The 15,089-nt window shown below is 37.4% G+C and overlaps 2 protein-coding genes across 2 annotated transcripts in view; one reads left to right on the top strand and one right to left on the bottom strand.

Moving 5' to 3' along the window:
- GYS2 (glycogen synthase 2) overlaps window positions 1–5,247 on the top strand; it is a 48,892-nt gene extending 43,645 nt beyond the window's left edge. The window contains exons 13-16 of the mRNA XM_085323958.1: window positions 234–329; window positions 1,822–1,985; window positions 3,193–3,273; window positions 4,352–5,247. Coding sequence (XP_085180084.1) covers window positions 234–329; window positions 1,822–1,985; window positions 3,193–3,273; window positions 4,352–4,573 — 563 coding nt within the window. The 3' untranslated portion in view covers window positions 4,574–5,247. The remainder of the gene's footprint in view (window positions 1–233; window positions 330–1,821; window positions 1,986–3,192; window positions 3,274–4,351) is intronic.
- Window positions 5,248–9,160: 3,913 nt separating this feature from the next.
- SPX (spexin hormone) lies at window positions 9,161–14,871 on the bottom strand. Its single transcript, XM_085324131.1, has 6 exons — window positions 14,807–14,871; window positions 13,802–13,882; window positions 13,617–13,674; window positions 12,141–12,203; window positions 11,459–11,545; window positions 9,161–9,219 (listed from the first exon to the last, which is right to left on the bottom strand). Exons 1-6 carry the CDS (start codon window positions 14,810–14,812, stop codon window positions 9,161–9,163), a joined length of 354 nt encoding a protein of 117 aa, XP_085180257.1. The 5' UTR covers window positions 14,813–14,871.
- Between the last annotated feature and the right edge of the window lie 218 nt (window positions 14,872–15,089).

The following is a 15,089-nucleotide window of genomic DNA, read 5'->3' as shown; positions in this document are numbered from 1 at the left end:
ACAAAGCAATGTGAAAATTTTTCTTTAAACTTCTTTTTTTTTCCTTTCTTTTTTCTTTTCCTCCAAATCCACAACAAAGCATAATAGTTTTCCCTTGACATTTTCAGAGCAGCTCTAGTTTTATGGGACCTTCTATCAGCCTTTTCTTTTTTCTTTTTTTTTTTTTTTTTTTAAGGTGAAATAATGAAAAGCATATTGACCTGAAACCCCCTTTTCTCTATTTTTTTGGGCAGCTGAATGTACTGTGATGGGCATTCCCAGTGTGACCACAAACCTTTCTGGATTTGGCTGCTTCATGCAGGAGCATGTTGCTGATCCGGCTGCTTACGGTAAGATTTTTAACAGTGCATCAATAATACTACCTTCCAGTTAGGAAACAAAAAAGCACAGTGAGAAGGCTGTGACTCCTCAATTTTGTGCTTTCACTAGTGCAAGCACACTCTTGAATATATTCATTGGGAGAATATATTCAGAGCTCTGAATACCTGGTTATACTGAATGACTTGTTCAAGCTTTGATATTAATCCAAAATGTTTCCAGGTTCTCTCTCTCTGTCATTTCTCTTCTAGCCTTTTGTGTGTTCTTTCAAACCCAGCATTCCCCTCCCACCTCTAGAATCTCCCAACACTTCTCTTCAGTACCTCTGGTTACACCATAACATGTTTAGCTCTTTAAAATAAGCAGTAAAGTGCTTCTCTTTGAATAGTCTTGAGAGGATCTACTGGGACTTCAACATACATTTTTAGGGCCAGTAGGACATGTCTTCACTTTATAAGGAGTTAATTAACATGTGCAATAGAAGATAAGCCTGTGATGATAAAAGGAGCTTACTTACAAAGAATCTGCTCCTAAGGCTTCAGAAATGGTGCATGATCAGAGTGTGATGTGGAGGAGAGTAGGCAGCTCCTGGTGTATCATGACAATATTTGAATGTGCCTAAACTAGGCCCCCTTTCTAAATACCTTGACTTGTCTGCCCAATCACATGGAGACAGCTCTATGCTAGTGCCACCTGCGTCCTAAGCTGATTGCCAGGATAAAGCCAGTTGCTGATTATATCTGCACCTTCGGGAAGGTCACAGACCAAAAGGATGTGTCACTTGCTCTTCTCTGCCAAAACATTGATGTGGAATAACTTACTGTACAATCCTAGAGTAGTAGCTGGGAATCTGCCTTATCCATTAAGACAGCTGAGGTCTATTCCTCTGTTTTTACCAACAGCCTGATGTAAGGGACTAGTCAAGAATTTCCTCTGGCAACAGAGGGAAATTTTACCTTGACTCTCTCTCTTCCAGAATTCTAGATCAATTGATGTGTGTGAGTTAGCCATCTCTATGGAAGACATTTGTAATTGTATTAAAAACAGTATCTGTCCTACAGGCTGATTCTGACCAACCTCACTTCTAAATTTTACCACAAACTATGAAAGCATGAGATTTTTTCTTTTTAAGCAATCAGTATTTTAAAAATGATGAGCAAAACTGATACCTTTTTATCCATAAACCCTTGAATATTTGGGGGGAAACTTAAGCAATAACACCAGCAGCAAAGCCTCTGAGCTATGAATAATTTGATGAATTTCAGCTGGAAAGGTAAAGGAAGTTAAAATACAAAAAATACATATTTCTCTGCCGCTTTCCAGGCCATCAGAATAGAAACAACTGTTCCAGTTATAGCTGCCACTCTGACTTCTCACATTAAAAAAGACATCCAATGCATGTTATGTTTGTAAAACTGTGTGCTACAGAAGCTGGATTAGAAATGTAGGTGATCAGATCCAATTTTCAATTGCACTCATATTCTCCTTTTTTGTGTCATTCAGGCATTTACATAGTTGACAGGAGGTTCCGCTCTCCTGATGAGTCATGCAACCAGCTGACTCAGATACTGTATGGATTTTGCCAGCAGTCCCGTCGCCAGAGGATCATCCAAAGAAACCGAACCGAGAGGCTTTCAGACCTGTTGGACTGGAGATACTTAGGCAGGGTGTGTGAACTATGTGATAGAGATACTAAAAATTCCACATGCATAGTGTCTAGCGAGCAGTCTTYGGCATCAGGCTGCAATGAAAGGAGGCAAGGATTTCTGTAAAGCAAAGTCAAAGGTGTCACAGTCAAAACCTGCCTTTACATTTGAGTGTTATGCTGCTTCTCCAGTGCTAAGGAGAGACCTGACTTAATTCAGTAGGTTAGAGCAGAAGCCAAAGACATTGTGGTCTTTGCACTCCTGGTGCTAAAGACAGTGCAAAAAGCTTGTATCTCTGTTGGCTTCGGCATTCCCATACTGAGCTGAGTAGGATCTGTGCTCCAAAGTCATCTGGACTCTTTCAAAAATCCTGCCTATTCTTCCTAAAATACTGCTGGGCCTTCCAGCTCTTCAGCTTTTCTAAGCTACATTTGTGCCCTAAAGGCARATCAGCGTTTTTATGAGATACAGAAAATGCTGCGGTACCATACACTAAAATGACCCTAGTAAAGTCAGTATTCATAAGTTCCCAGAAGCAAAGGAATGAGTGCAGRTGTATCAGTCCTGTAACTGTTCTGGACATTGTCATATTCTCGTATCTGTGTGAGAACCTTTACATTTATATGGATCCCAGCACAGCACAAGGCTCTGACAAAATAAGCTATTTTTTCAGTGCACATGATGGAGGCTGGTGAATATAGTGGATTTGAAGTTCTGTGAAACTATCAAGTAATTTTGCCAAATTCATAAATAACAAGCATCAACAAATTCATAATTGTATCTTCTCTGCAACATGCTTCCTATGCAAGGATGAGCCTGTGCAAGGAAGTTTATCTGTGTACACAGACTGTCTTRAGAATGTACATTTTCCTGATTAAAAAAGAGCCAATTCTATCATGAAGAATAAAGAATGTCTGTGCCTCACTAAGAACTGCACTGACTGAGATGAGTGCTGGTTTCCRTCTTGGTACACCTTAATCTTGCAGAAACGTTATCTGGCTTCTGTTCCAGACTCTGCTGCACTGTGAATCTGACATTAGTGGTTCACTACTTCACAGCTATGTGTTCATTACAAGTGGCAAAATCAGATGGATTCTCCTCAGCTGGAAATATATTCAGCCTTTGTTCAGTATCATCTTTGAGGAGACACACACATTTTATGCTTCCTTTCCTATGTAAATCTATTCTAGATTTTCTTGACTTCTAAGACCTCTCTTTTTTGTTACAGTATTACATGCATGCCAGACACTTGGCCCTCAGCAGAACATTCCCTGACAAATTTGAAATGGAACCAAGTGCTCCACCAAAGGTAAAGTCTGCTTCTGGAGATGAGTTAATCTGCCTATTAGCTGCTATGCAGAGAGAGAGAGGGAGAGCATGAGAGAAAGAGAGAGAAAGAGAAAGAGAAAGAGAAAGAAAGAAAAGGAGAAAGAGAGAGCACATGAGAGAGAGACAACAGAGTTATGGCTTTTTTTAACTGAAAGGGAGCAGAAAGTCACAGTTACAAAACTAAGTTCCAGACAGGAATTGTGATGGTATACCATGCAAAATGGTAGGGGCACCAGGTGCAGTGCAGGCACAGTTCTTCAGGTGATTTAGAATTACGTGGATGGAAGTATGCCTCTTAAGACAAGCTGAGGAAGTAGCCCTTGGTGTTCCTATCGGAAGACTGGTAGCTTCTAATTTTGTTGCTGCTGAGGGCCATGGAAAGGTTCGGTAACCCAATAGAAGGGGAGTTGTGGAGGGATATTCTGGAAGATAWGAGGCAAAGTATTGTTTTCATCTGATCAGGATATGTGAGGAGGAGACTGTGGTTGGAACTGCAAAGGGCACACGCCTTCAATCAGTTCTTGCGTAATGCATATTAGCACTGCTTTGAGAATGCAGRCTGCTTGATTCAAATCTAGGAATCATATTGTTTGAAACCAAATTTCCAGACACTTCCAGAGAGCAGGTCAATTTCTGACATAGTAAGGAGAAAAGAGGCTCAGAACAAAATCCCTTTTTTGGGTCTACTTTTTGCAGAATTTGACAGTATAACTAAGAAATTGTTTTAAGACTGCAGACTAATTCTGAATTTCTGTAGGTCCATTCTGACTGCAGAGTTCAGAAGGATTTCATGTAGGGGGTGAGGATTCTAAGGCTCAATAAAGATAGAGTTATATTTTGCAGCAAGCAGTGCTGCAACCATATTGTTGCATGTACTTACTAGTGCAGAAGAACTGAGGGAATCTGCATTCAAGGGAATTTAATTTTAGAGTGCAGAGCAGGTCTAGCTTACATCTCATCACTAGTGGTTTGCCTTGCAGTGATAACAGCCTTAAATTCTTGTATACAGCCAAATGAACACTGTGATAATATATATAACTTGCTTCTCTCTCTGCCAGACGGAAGGTTTCAGGTACCCTAGACCTTCATCAGTGCCGCCATCACCCTCTGTCTCTCAGCATTCCAGCCCTCATCATAGTGAAGGGGAAGATGAAGATGAGGATGAAAGATATGATGAGGATGAGGAAGCTGAAAGGGATAGGCAAAACATCAAGTCTCCCTTTTCCCTTGGAGTATTGCCACAAGGAAAGAAGAAGCAGCATGGAGAATACAGGAACTGAATTCATTGCTCTCACCCTGGCAGGGTCTCCATCCATTCAACAATTTCTCCTGTAGACTTGGCAAGCTTTGCATTAAGGACAATGTGGTATAATTAGGGGAATCTTAAGTGTTACTTGAGCTACACTGTTGGGGAGCCTAACGTTATTTTACTCTGCAAGTAGTTTAAATGACAATTCTTCTGTCCCCCCTGGAGATAGAAGAGATTTTTCAAGCTTAATAAACCTAGAGAATGTGACAGTCCCCTCATGAGCTTGTATGTACTGTAGATAATACTTCTGTCCGCATAATCATCTATATTAATCGTAGTCCATGCTGATAGTTCCATAATGGTTGTTCCACATGCATCTCTACTTCATTTATGTCTCCCCCTTTTCCCTTCCCAAACTAACATGAACTTTAAGCCAAAGCTCAGAATATTTAGAGAAAAAAGYGTTACACTGGGGAAACCTTGGCAGGGTTAAAAAAGATAAATTGAAAAGAAAATGGTCTTTCTTCTTCTTTACGCTGTTTATCTTATTGTAAACTTACATCATTTAAAATATTTTTTTTACAGCACACAAAAGTGTCTTGATCCAGTTGTAAAACATACTTTCTGTGGAAAAATATGCAGTGGGCATTTTAATTTTTAGAAACAGATGAAGTCATGTTTCTGAAGTCCTTTAGACCCACAATAAACAGCAGACCGTTTATTTTCTGATTATTCTGGTATGTTTCTTTTTTGGTTTTATTCTGTCCTAGATTAAGTTTGTTAACAAAATAGTTTGGGGAGGATATTAATGTGGCTTGGCTCAAGAAAATGACAAAATTTGCAAAGTAATGCCTGCCCCTGTAGACAAACCTACATGTCATAAAGCAATGTGGCAGCATTCAAAATATTTCTGCCAAATGTCCCRTTAGTCCTTGATCTTTTCACTTCTTCAGAAGAGACCTAATCATAATATTTAATGTTAAAAGAATTTCAGGAACACAGCTACCCCAAAGATATAATTTTGAAAAGCATCTGAAACTTCTTTTCAAAGTGCTTAGGGAATAACTGAACCTCTCCATGAGAACTAGCCATCTAGATTGCCTTACAGATAGCTTCTAAAGTTATTTCAATTCCTAGAGATGCAGAGAATGCCTGAACAAGATCTTCAGAGGTAGTTCTTAACATGAAGACACTACGAAGGARATCCATCTTTTATTTTTAGAAGTTTATCGAGGATTTCTCATGTTTTTTAAGATCCCCAGGAATTGATTCAGCCTTTTCTTCAGGAGGTAAGATAATGTAACCAAGGGAGGTATTTACCTTTGCTATCAATTCTAAAGGGATGGTGAACTTTGATTAGTCACCTAACTTTCAAATGCTTAACTGTTATTAGATGAGATGGATGTTACTAGAGGTCATTAAAAAAAAAGGTGATGGTGCCTATCTGTATTTTTGGCCACCTAAAATCAGTTTTTAAATTCAATTTTTGTTCTTAAGCTACTCCAGGTATCTGCATACCTGGATACCTGAAAAATAACTATTCTCAGAGGACAGACTCAGATTTTTATGGCAAAAGCTTAATTTGTATTTTAAAAGAATTGTCATTGTTTAACTATTTTAAAATAACTAAAAACAATTAGCAGGTAATTATTTTTTGATGTGAAAATTCTGAAAGCAAAGACATAGCAAATATTTTTCTTCATGCAGTTTTCAAAGTGGAGAATAACTGCATTTTGTCAATTCAAAAATGTAGTTTATTTCCTGGAATTATTTATCTCAATTAAAGTTCCTTTGCAGAGTTAAAGAATGTAATGGCTGAGAGACTCAACAAAACAAAATTTAAAAGGCACATGAAACAGCAAAAAGATGTGTGGACAGAGATTTTAAACAAGTTCCTGTTTTAAAACATAGTGAGAAATCAAAATCTTGAAAAAAGAAAAAGGTCCAAAACCTGGAAGGACAAAAATGGATATGGTAGGTCAAAACAGATTTTTTGATACTTTAGCAATATTTTGTTTCAATTTTGACCTTTGTAAGTGTTTCCAAGCAAATAATTTACCTTTTTGAAACAAAATACACTTTAACATCAAAATAGGAATTTGTTATGTTTCAAAATGTTAAAACTTTTTCCTCAAACCATCATTGATTGAAAGCTAACTTTTTCTTTCAAAAAAATAGTGATTTCAAGAAAATTGACATTACTGTTTGGACTTCACTGCACCATTGCACTAAATCCCCATCACCAAAATTGCATTAATTAATATCCTCTGAAAATGATCCAGCACTTTCCTTCCTTTGTTGCCTAAAATTACATGGTAGCCACATGGTGATGAACATTTGTTTATTATCATTGCAGACCCAGCTTCACTGCAGTGCATGAAGACATGATCACTACACATGCACTGTAAGTCATGCTAAGTGACTGAGACAAAACAGACAATATGCAATATGGAAGAGTTTTGCTWGGGTTGCTTTAAGACAGCTTCCCTTATTCTTGCTGAACAAGTGAACAACATGCATGGTCCAGGTTGCAGGTTTTCTTAGACATGCCTATGGTGTTTGAGTTCTTTGGGAAGAATAGAGAGCTATCATGACATCCCACAGAAATTCAGCTGCATTAGTTTCAACGCAGTCCTGTGCTGTGAGCACCCACCTAGCGACAGAAAGTGCACAACTTTCCAGATACGACTAATACTAATGCTGTGCCCATTCTTCTCAGAAATGGACCTGCAGTGGCCAAAACGACCTCTGCCTCATGTCTCTAAGCTTATTTTAGTTCCATCTTGAACGTTAGAACTAGTTGTCAGTAGCGAGGCAATATAGCTATGGCAAAATGTTTTTGTCCTTTGAGCCTATAGCGTTAGAGGGAATGGCTTTTAGATCATGCAAGATAACAGGTTGTCTCACTTGAATGCCACACATTTCTAACTGACATCTGACAAGCTTGATAGCAACTATCTGTTATACAAGCAATCGTCTGCCATAGTGAAGGTTTTACAAACACCACCTTTCCACGGCAGAACTTTTATTCTGTTTCATAACATTTGTAAAGAATTGTTTAAATTAGTGAGCTTAGATTTACATGAATATATTGAGAAATCAAGCAGTGGAGAATGCAATTAGTATAGTTTTTATATCTCTGGGACATTTAGAGGCACATGAGTTTCATGGTACTCAAAAGATGTATAAGCCTCTGTCTTGGGACTTTGTGTTTTATGTTATGCTGAAAAATATGCTGAAAAGCAACTTAGATTCACATGAAACATTCAGAGTAGGCTTGAAACAAAGAGCAATTAAATGAATGAAAAGATTCCAGTGGAYACCCTTGATCTTTAGATGAAGTCCGTAGCGAATGTGATAAGCCACTTAGTATATACTGCTTCTGATGAATATACTAGCACTTAAAAACAAACAAACAAACAACGACATTTCTATTTCTCCAGTTATGTTCATCCATGAACTGATATAAACAATAACTGAAAGTTCCTATGACCTCATAGTAGGAATTAATTCCTGTGTCACTTCAGCTATGTTCCTTTGTGTTGAGGAGAAGCTACATTATACTTAGTGTGAGTTAGTATAATTAATTAACAGTGTCATGAGAAAGATCAGAGAAAAGTAGTATTGAAAGATCAAGAACACAATTAGGGTTAAAGGTTAAAAAATAAAACATAGTTACTTGGACACAAGAGTCATGTGGCTACTGTTTAATTACATGGGAAGTACAGAGGACTTTCTAATAATACTACGCAACTCCATAAATAATGTTAAATATATCCTTATCAGCATGGAATGATAATTAACCAATTTATGTATAATTCCAAATTTGCAGCTCAAAAACCAAACCCACAAAAAGTACAATAATGATACAACAAATATTCTATGTTCCTGTTGTCATGCATGATGCTAAGTTCATAACCAGTACATCACCACAATACTGTTGTATTTCCTGACAACAGTAGTAACTGTATACCACAGTCATTAATGAAGCCCTGATCCTGGTAARAGCTATCCACACACTATGTGATGGGAGTTGTTCAGTAGGATTGTTTAGAGTCTACATTTTAGAATGTGAGTAACTCTGAGGCAACACTGAGGTCTGAATAAGCACTGTTGCCTGTTCTCTGTGGTGACAGATTGCCCCAGAAGAAATCACCTGCTTTGCTGTCAAGAACAGCAGGATTCTTTTAATATCTCAATGACTTATTTGGACTATCAACAAAATACAGGGCCAATCATGAGGTGGTGGAGAGTCTACCTATGTCAGAAGTAAAGAGGCTTTAAAGTAGAGCTAGGGGAAAGTGGTAAAAGGCTTTCTAGTGGCTTTTGAAAATTGCTTTTAATGAAAGAGTTGTCAGGAAAGATGATTTTAATCACTCTTTCAGCTACAGCACATTTTAAATTTTGGGTGGCACATGTAAAAATAGTCTAAACAAGATGGAACTTTGCAAATAATTTCTTAGCTGAACTCATAACTTTTAATCAGTTTGCTTTCAAAGTATGGAAATGAATGTACACATCATTCTTTTGGAACTTAAGTGGTGATGGAAGAAATGAAATATTCTATTCACACAAAACATGTTGTCAGCATACAAATGCTAAAGCAAATTGAAATATTTCACCAGTTTGATAGTTTGTGTGTCAAGTATCCAATGTGATCACTGGTTTCTTCTTCAACTGCAAGACAAGATACAACGGGGAAAAATAAGCTGTAGATAAAGGAAAGTCCATTCRCCCAAAGTTTCCAGGAGAGAGATAAGCCTCAGGCACAAGCCTACTGTTACATGATTATCTAGGTAGAGGGTACAGACATCTGTAGAAATGATCATGCCTTCTCTCATTTTCAGTACAGGAAGTTTTGCACTTGCTGAGCGGCAGAGACACAAACMGTGTCCAGAGACATACTTCCGTACAAGACAGGTTTTACATGCATAAGAAAAAAAGTATATATTTTTTTAATGTGGACATTTGCTTTAATCAAAAGTATTCTAAAATCATCTGAAAGTGATCTGCTGATTGTACACAGCTTATCCATACTTAACTGTTTTGTTATGTCCTACTGCAATGAAGGCAATGTTATTCCACAGAGCGTTTTTCAAACAAGCTCCCTGTTTTGCTTAGCTGTCTCAGATATGTCACCTTTTTTCTTAAGGAGTTATTGCTGGCTATTTCCTTCTTTGGAGTAGCAGCAGCAGGCAGGAAAATACCACTAACATTTATGAGTATTGAATTTCAGAGGATTTTCTCGTTTTGTTAACACACAAATGACACTGGTTTATCTTTAGAACTTCTTATATATTTTGTCCAAAGCAAAAMATTCATTGTTAATTCTGCCATTCTTTCTTAGTCAAAATGCCACTGAATTTCTTGGTTAGCAGAGTACTGCCTGGGCAAGGAAGAGAGAGCTGAGCACAGAGTCCCAGTGTTATGTGAAGAACAGTCAGAGATTTTAGAAGACGGAAAAGTGTGGTTTCAGCACWTCTGCACACATACCGGGTAAATTCTGTGAGGTATGTCTCACACTCCAGTTCAGGAAAGTTGTATACATTAGATAACTAAGGGCAGGTGATAGCCCGGTGATGGGAAAGCACTTGTTACCACACGGTTGGTTACATCAAAGGCAGTAACAGGCTTACCTTAATTACTCATCTATGTGAAATGTATAAAACTACCTCATATTTTACTTGAATTTTATTTCACATTTGCTAAATCAAGACAGCTATTTCTTCCTGTCATGAGGAGAGTGGCCAAGAGGCTGAAAAAACTTACAACCAAGACAAAAAGTACTGAGCTTCTGTTTCTCCCTATCCTCAAATCAGAGACAAGCATCATAAGTTAGATAAATTTCTGTGTTTGCATGAGCTACCACAACTGCCTCAGCATCCAGGGATCAGAGTATAGCAYAGCACTCCACAGCAGTGTGTGGTGTGTACCCTTCACAACTTCCCTGTTCTCAACTGCATTTCCAAACAGAGTAGGGCTTAAGCAAAAAACTATCCTRTAACTGAAGATATAAAGGGTAGAAAGACATAGGGAATGGAGGACATCATATATTTAGGGTCTATTTTGGAGAGCTGTAGGTATGCAGTGAGAAGATGAGGTGTTCAGGATAACAGATTTGCAAGGAAACTCATCTACAGAGTGAGCTATAGCAGGGTGAGGGAGAAGGGGAACATAGGACCTTGCCCAAGGGAGTGCAACAGGTATGAAGGAGGTGGGGAAACACCAGTCTTTCAGGTTTAATGCAGGAGGTGGGTCTCCCTGGAAGATGCTATGGAAGGGAGGCATGTATTTTGAGCTTCTGATTCAAGAAGCTGAAATATGTAGCAGGAGCATGAAAAAGCAAATGGTAAGGAGACAGAAATGGAAGGGTTTGACAAGATCTCTGAGAAGCTGGGAAACACGTAACTAAATACTATTTTTTTCAGAACACATCATGGCTCTACCTATAAATCTTATTTGGATGCCCTGTCAGCTGTGCCTGAGACAGAGTTCTCAGGAGACAGAGGTGAAGCCCACAGTTCCTGTGCTGGCACTTTTTAGGATTTTTTTTATGCCCTTCTACCAGGATAAAAGACCCAACATAAAAATGAAAATCTCATAAATAAATAATATTCTGTAGAAAATGGAGCTCCAATAGAAAAGTTTTGTTTTGGAAAATTCAATTCAAAATAGGCATTCCCTTGAGTCTAAATCAATAAAAATCTGAAAAGCAAATGAAAAGCAGAATATATAAAAGCTTACTTACCATCACTTTTGAGCAGCATGCTCTAGTCTGCCTAAATGTACATTCCAGTACAATACAGGGAATACTGTCAGATTTTAAACTGGATCTTTAAACTGGATGAAAGTGTTAGCAAGTGAAATAGTGAAAACCTCTTTTGAAAGCWCAGAGTAAAACAAAACATGCATTTACCTTCTTCTTTTGCTTTCTGTAAGGAACTAAGAAATAGGGCTGCAGCTTCAGGAAGAGATAAAGGATTTGTGTTTTGGCTGCGTGTTTCTAGAATCACAAAATCAGAGATACACAGTCAGTGTTTGATGGCAATTCTTCATTTTGCTCTTTGCTTTTTTGTCTTTACAACTAGAGAGCCAAAGAGAGGGGAAAAATTGYTGTCTCCTTCACATTGTAACAATTGCTGCTGAGAACCCGCCCAATAAATGCCTAATGCAAATGTTCTTCCTACTTTATTTTTCCATGTATTTCTTATTTTGCTGCAAGGTTACGTTTCCTACAGAAACATTGTCTAGGACTGATCAATGTAGTCTACCTTGGTCATTTGTCAGTTGAGCAAAATTAATAATTTGATTTTATTTTTTCTAGCAGAGAGAGAAATGCAAAGGGACTGATAATCTCACTTCCACCCAGGTCAATATGCAACATCATCTCTTACATCAGGGAAGTCACAGTGGTACACAAGAGAGGAAAATCAGATACATAGTCATGTACTTTTTGGAATGAAGGAATAACATAAGGTAGTTTAAATAATTCTGTGAATATAAATACAGTAAAAAAGAAAACCTTTCCGTTTTCACAGATTTCTCTCCTAATCTATGAAAGATTGATGTGTTACATGTACCTGTGCATGTTCACTTACCAAGCTGCATTCTATCATACAGATCCTTTTGCTGGCTCTCATCTGAGATGAATCGACGTCCCTCTACAAAAACAGTGGGAAAAGGATAAAAACAGCCTCCAAACCTGTAGTAATTCCCACAATCAGTATTTTCAAAAACAAAACAAAACAAAATTAGAGTAATTCTTATACAAACATAAAATGAGATGTGTATCTCCATCCTTCTGGGGACTTTCCAAATCAACAATAGCCCATCCTGAACTGGAATACACTTTATTCCATAGAACTGGGGTTTCAGCTTTTCTCATTCTCATATTAACTTGCTACAGGAGCTGTAGATATGGAGAAATTTACTGTCTTTTGCTTCCTCTTTCTTTGACTACTGTACAGTCAAGTCCCTCCTATCATCTTTTTGCTGGTCTATAAATGAATAGCTTTTAAAGCAATATGTCTATTTAAAAATGAAAAAGAACTATATAAAAAAAGACTACTTCCGGTTCATCAATAAGATTGATGTAAAAGAAATAGAGTATTATTCAGTYGGAAGAATCAGACAATACAAAAAAAGTGATAAATTATTTGTTGTTAGCAGTAGAAATAATTTTATTAACATCGCTAGAAATCCATCCAGTTACACTTATGGTTGTTTGGGCCYTAGATCTAATTCATGTTGTTATTATTTTTATTGTCTCCTTTTTCTCTCAGGATTGTGAGCTTTCTCTCAGGATTGTAAGATTTAATTTTTCTCTTTTTTCATTTGAAAGAAGCTATTCTTCAAGCTTTTTGCTTTCTTAATATATTTCCCTGCCTGATAGTTTTAAATTTGAACTAAAAATTTACAATAGAATTATTTTAAAAAATATTTCTGTTAAATTTTGTATTTTTGTCTCAGCAAACAAGTCCTTTCTTTGGATCTAAATCTTATTTTTGTATCTAATGCTCCTTTAACTCTGAACTAAGAATGCAAATTCAAAAATTATTTGCACAACCTTAACACCATGATATTCATAACCCTGACATCTAAGCTCTTCTAAGAAGTGATCTGAATACCAAGTATAATGCAGGATGCTTGCAACAGGAACATGTATTCTACTTGCTTGAGAAGGTGTTTGAATAAAGCTTAGGTGAGAATGAGGAATGATAAATATATCTGGTGTATCTTAAACCCTTTTTAAGATCATTTCAGGTGAGGAAACTGTTTTCCAATAGGTTTTACTTTACACTCCAACTCTATACATTTTAAGTACTTTTTGTTTTGCTTTTCTTCTCCCAACAGTTGTTTTCTTCAATTTTGTTTCTTTAAAAAATAGTAATAATACCAGCAATGCCACTATTTCAAAATCAAGAAATAACAATTTGTATGTCTCTGCAAGCCTCTGAATATTTACCACCATAACATCCTCAGATATTTTCTACTTGTGTGGAGCACAGCAGATCAGGAATAATCTAGTGGTAGAGAACATTATCTCCTCAAAACTGAAAGAGCTTGGGACTTACGTGCACCCTTTAAATAGAGCATAGCTTGAGGTGTCCAGTTTCTCCTTTGGAAATGAGCCTTTTTGCCAAAAAAGAAAAAAGACAAATTAGCCATGCATGCCATTAYTAACAAGTACAAATACTTAAACGGCACCAACCTGTGGGTTTCGTGAATGCTTCACATTCAGTCTGAGTGAGCTGTTTACCTGAGGAGCACTCCAGGAGAAAGATATGAAGGACGYTGCAAGGAACAGGGCCATCACAGATGCTGTCAGTTTACGCAGTCCCTGCACATGACAAAGAACCACAAGATACATGAAAAAGCTTTTATTTCTGTAGATCTTCTCARCTTCAAATCTAAATGTGAAGATATTTCCAGCCCCTTGCTTCTCCCCATCTTGCTACCAAAATTCCTCTAGTTCAGTGACTACTTCAGCTTCAGTTCACAGTCAACTGATAAGAGGATGAATTTTGAATCAGACCTATTTTATTCATTTCATTCATATTATAATAAAGGCTCCATAAAGGTGAGAGCTGTGGTTGAGAAGCACTTTTTGTGCTCCTATTTACAACACCACTAGATCCTGCAGAAATGAGCATAATATACAAACCTAGGGGAGGAGAGGATATAACATGTATTTTGATTTTATCAAACCATGAATGATAGAGACGAGACAATAAGCAAATGTAAGAGACTTGCCATTTCAAGCAAGCGAYCCATAAGAGCAGATCACTATCTCCTCAGGAAAAGAAAGTTTTTAAACTTAGTATCCAATTTGCATCAACCATGATTACACGCATGTCAYGGGATATGATTGTTAGATTCTTGAAGTTTGTTCACAGATACAGCACATGCAAATGAATGCTTTGAGCATGAATCCTCTATGTACAAATTGCATCTCTCCTCCTTCACACAGACCATCTTGCTACTCATGCATTAATAACTGTGATGGGCAACAAAGAGTATCTAACTATTATGATTCACAGTGGTTTATTTCATCCTGTTTTTGAGAGCAGATTGTGCTATTAATTGTTTTTTTCTAATGCAGTGGTTTTGAGCATACTGAAAATAACTAGTTTACATTTCTCTCTAATTATTTTTAAGTTAAAATTATTAAACTCTTCTACAGGTCCTAAAATATTACACTCATGTGAAAAAGCATGAATTGCAAACCAGAATGTTTCCAATACATCAGAAGAGTCTCACTCACCTTCATACTTAGTTCAGCTGCAAATCTGAAGTCTTCTTACTTGAGATAGAGTATTACAATATCTCCTGGTGGTTTGGGGATCCCTTTTTAAATCTTCGGAGTGAAGATCCCCTCCCCTCCTGTGGCAGGGCGGAGGAATCTGAAGGGATCTCTTGTCAGCCGTGTAGATGGAGGTCTGATGAGTCCTGAGGGAAACTCGTAGTCTTGCAAGAAATCAGAGAAGTGATTGAAGGGTGAACACACTTGAATATGCACACCATTAACCAGGTGAATACCTTCTGAA

Source organism: Rhea americana, unplaced genomic scaffold (genome assembly GCF_003343005.1).
Source record: "Rhea americana isolate MKP2758 unplaced genomic scaffold, rheAme1 scaffold_9, whole genome shotgun sequence".
In the NCBI taxonomy this organism is placed as follows: Eukaryota; Metazoa; Chordata; class Aves; order Rheiformes; family Rheidae; genus Rhea; species Rhea americana.
This window is presented reverse-complemented; position numbering and strand designations above follow the sequence as displayed.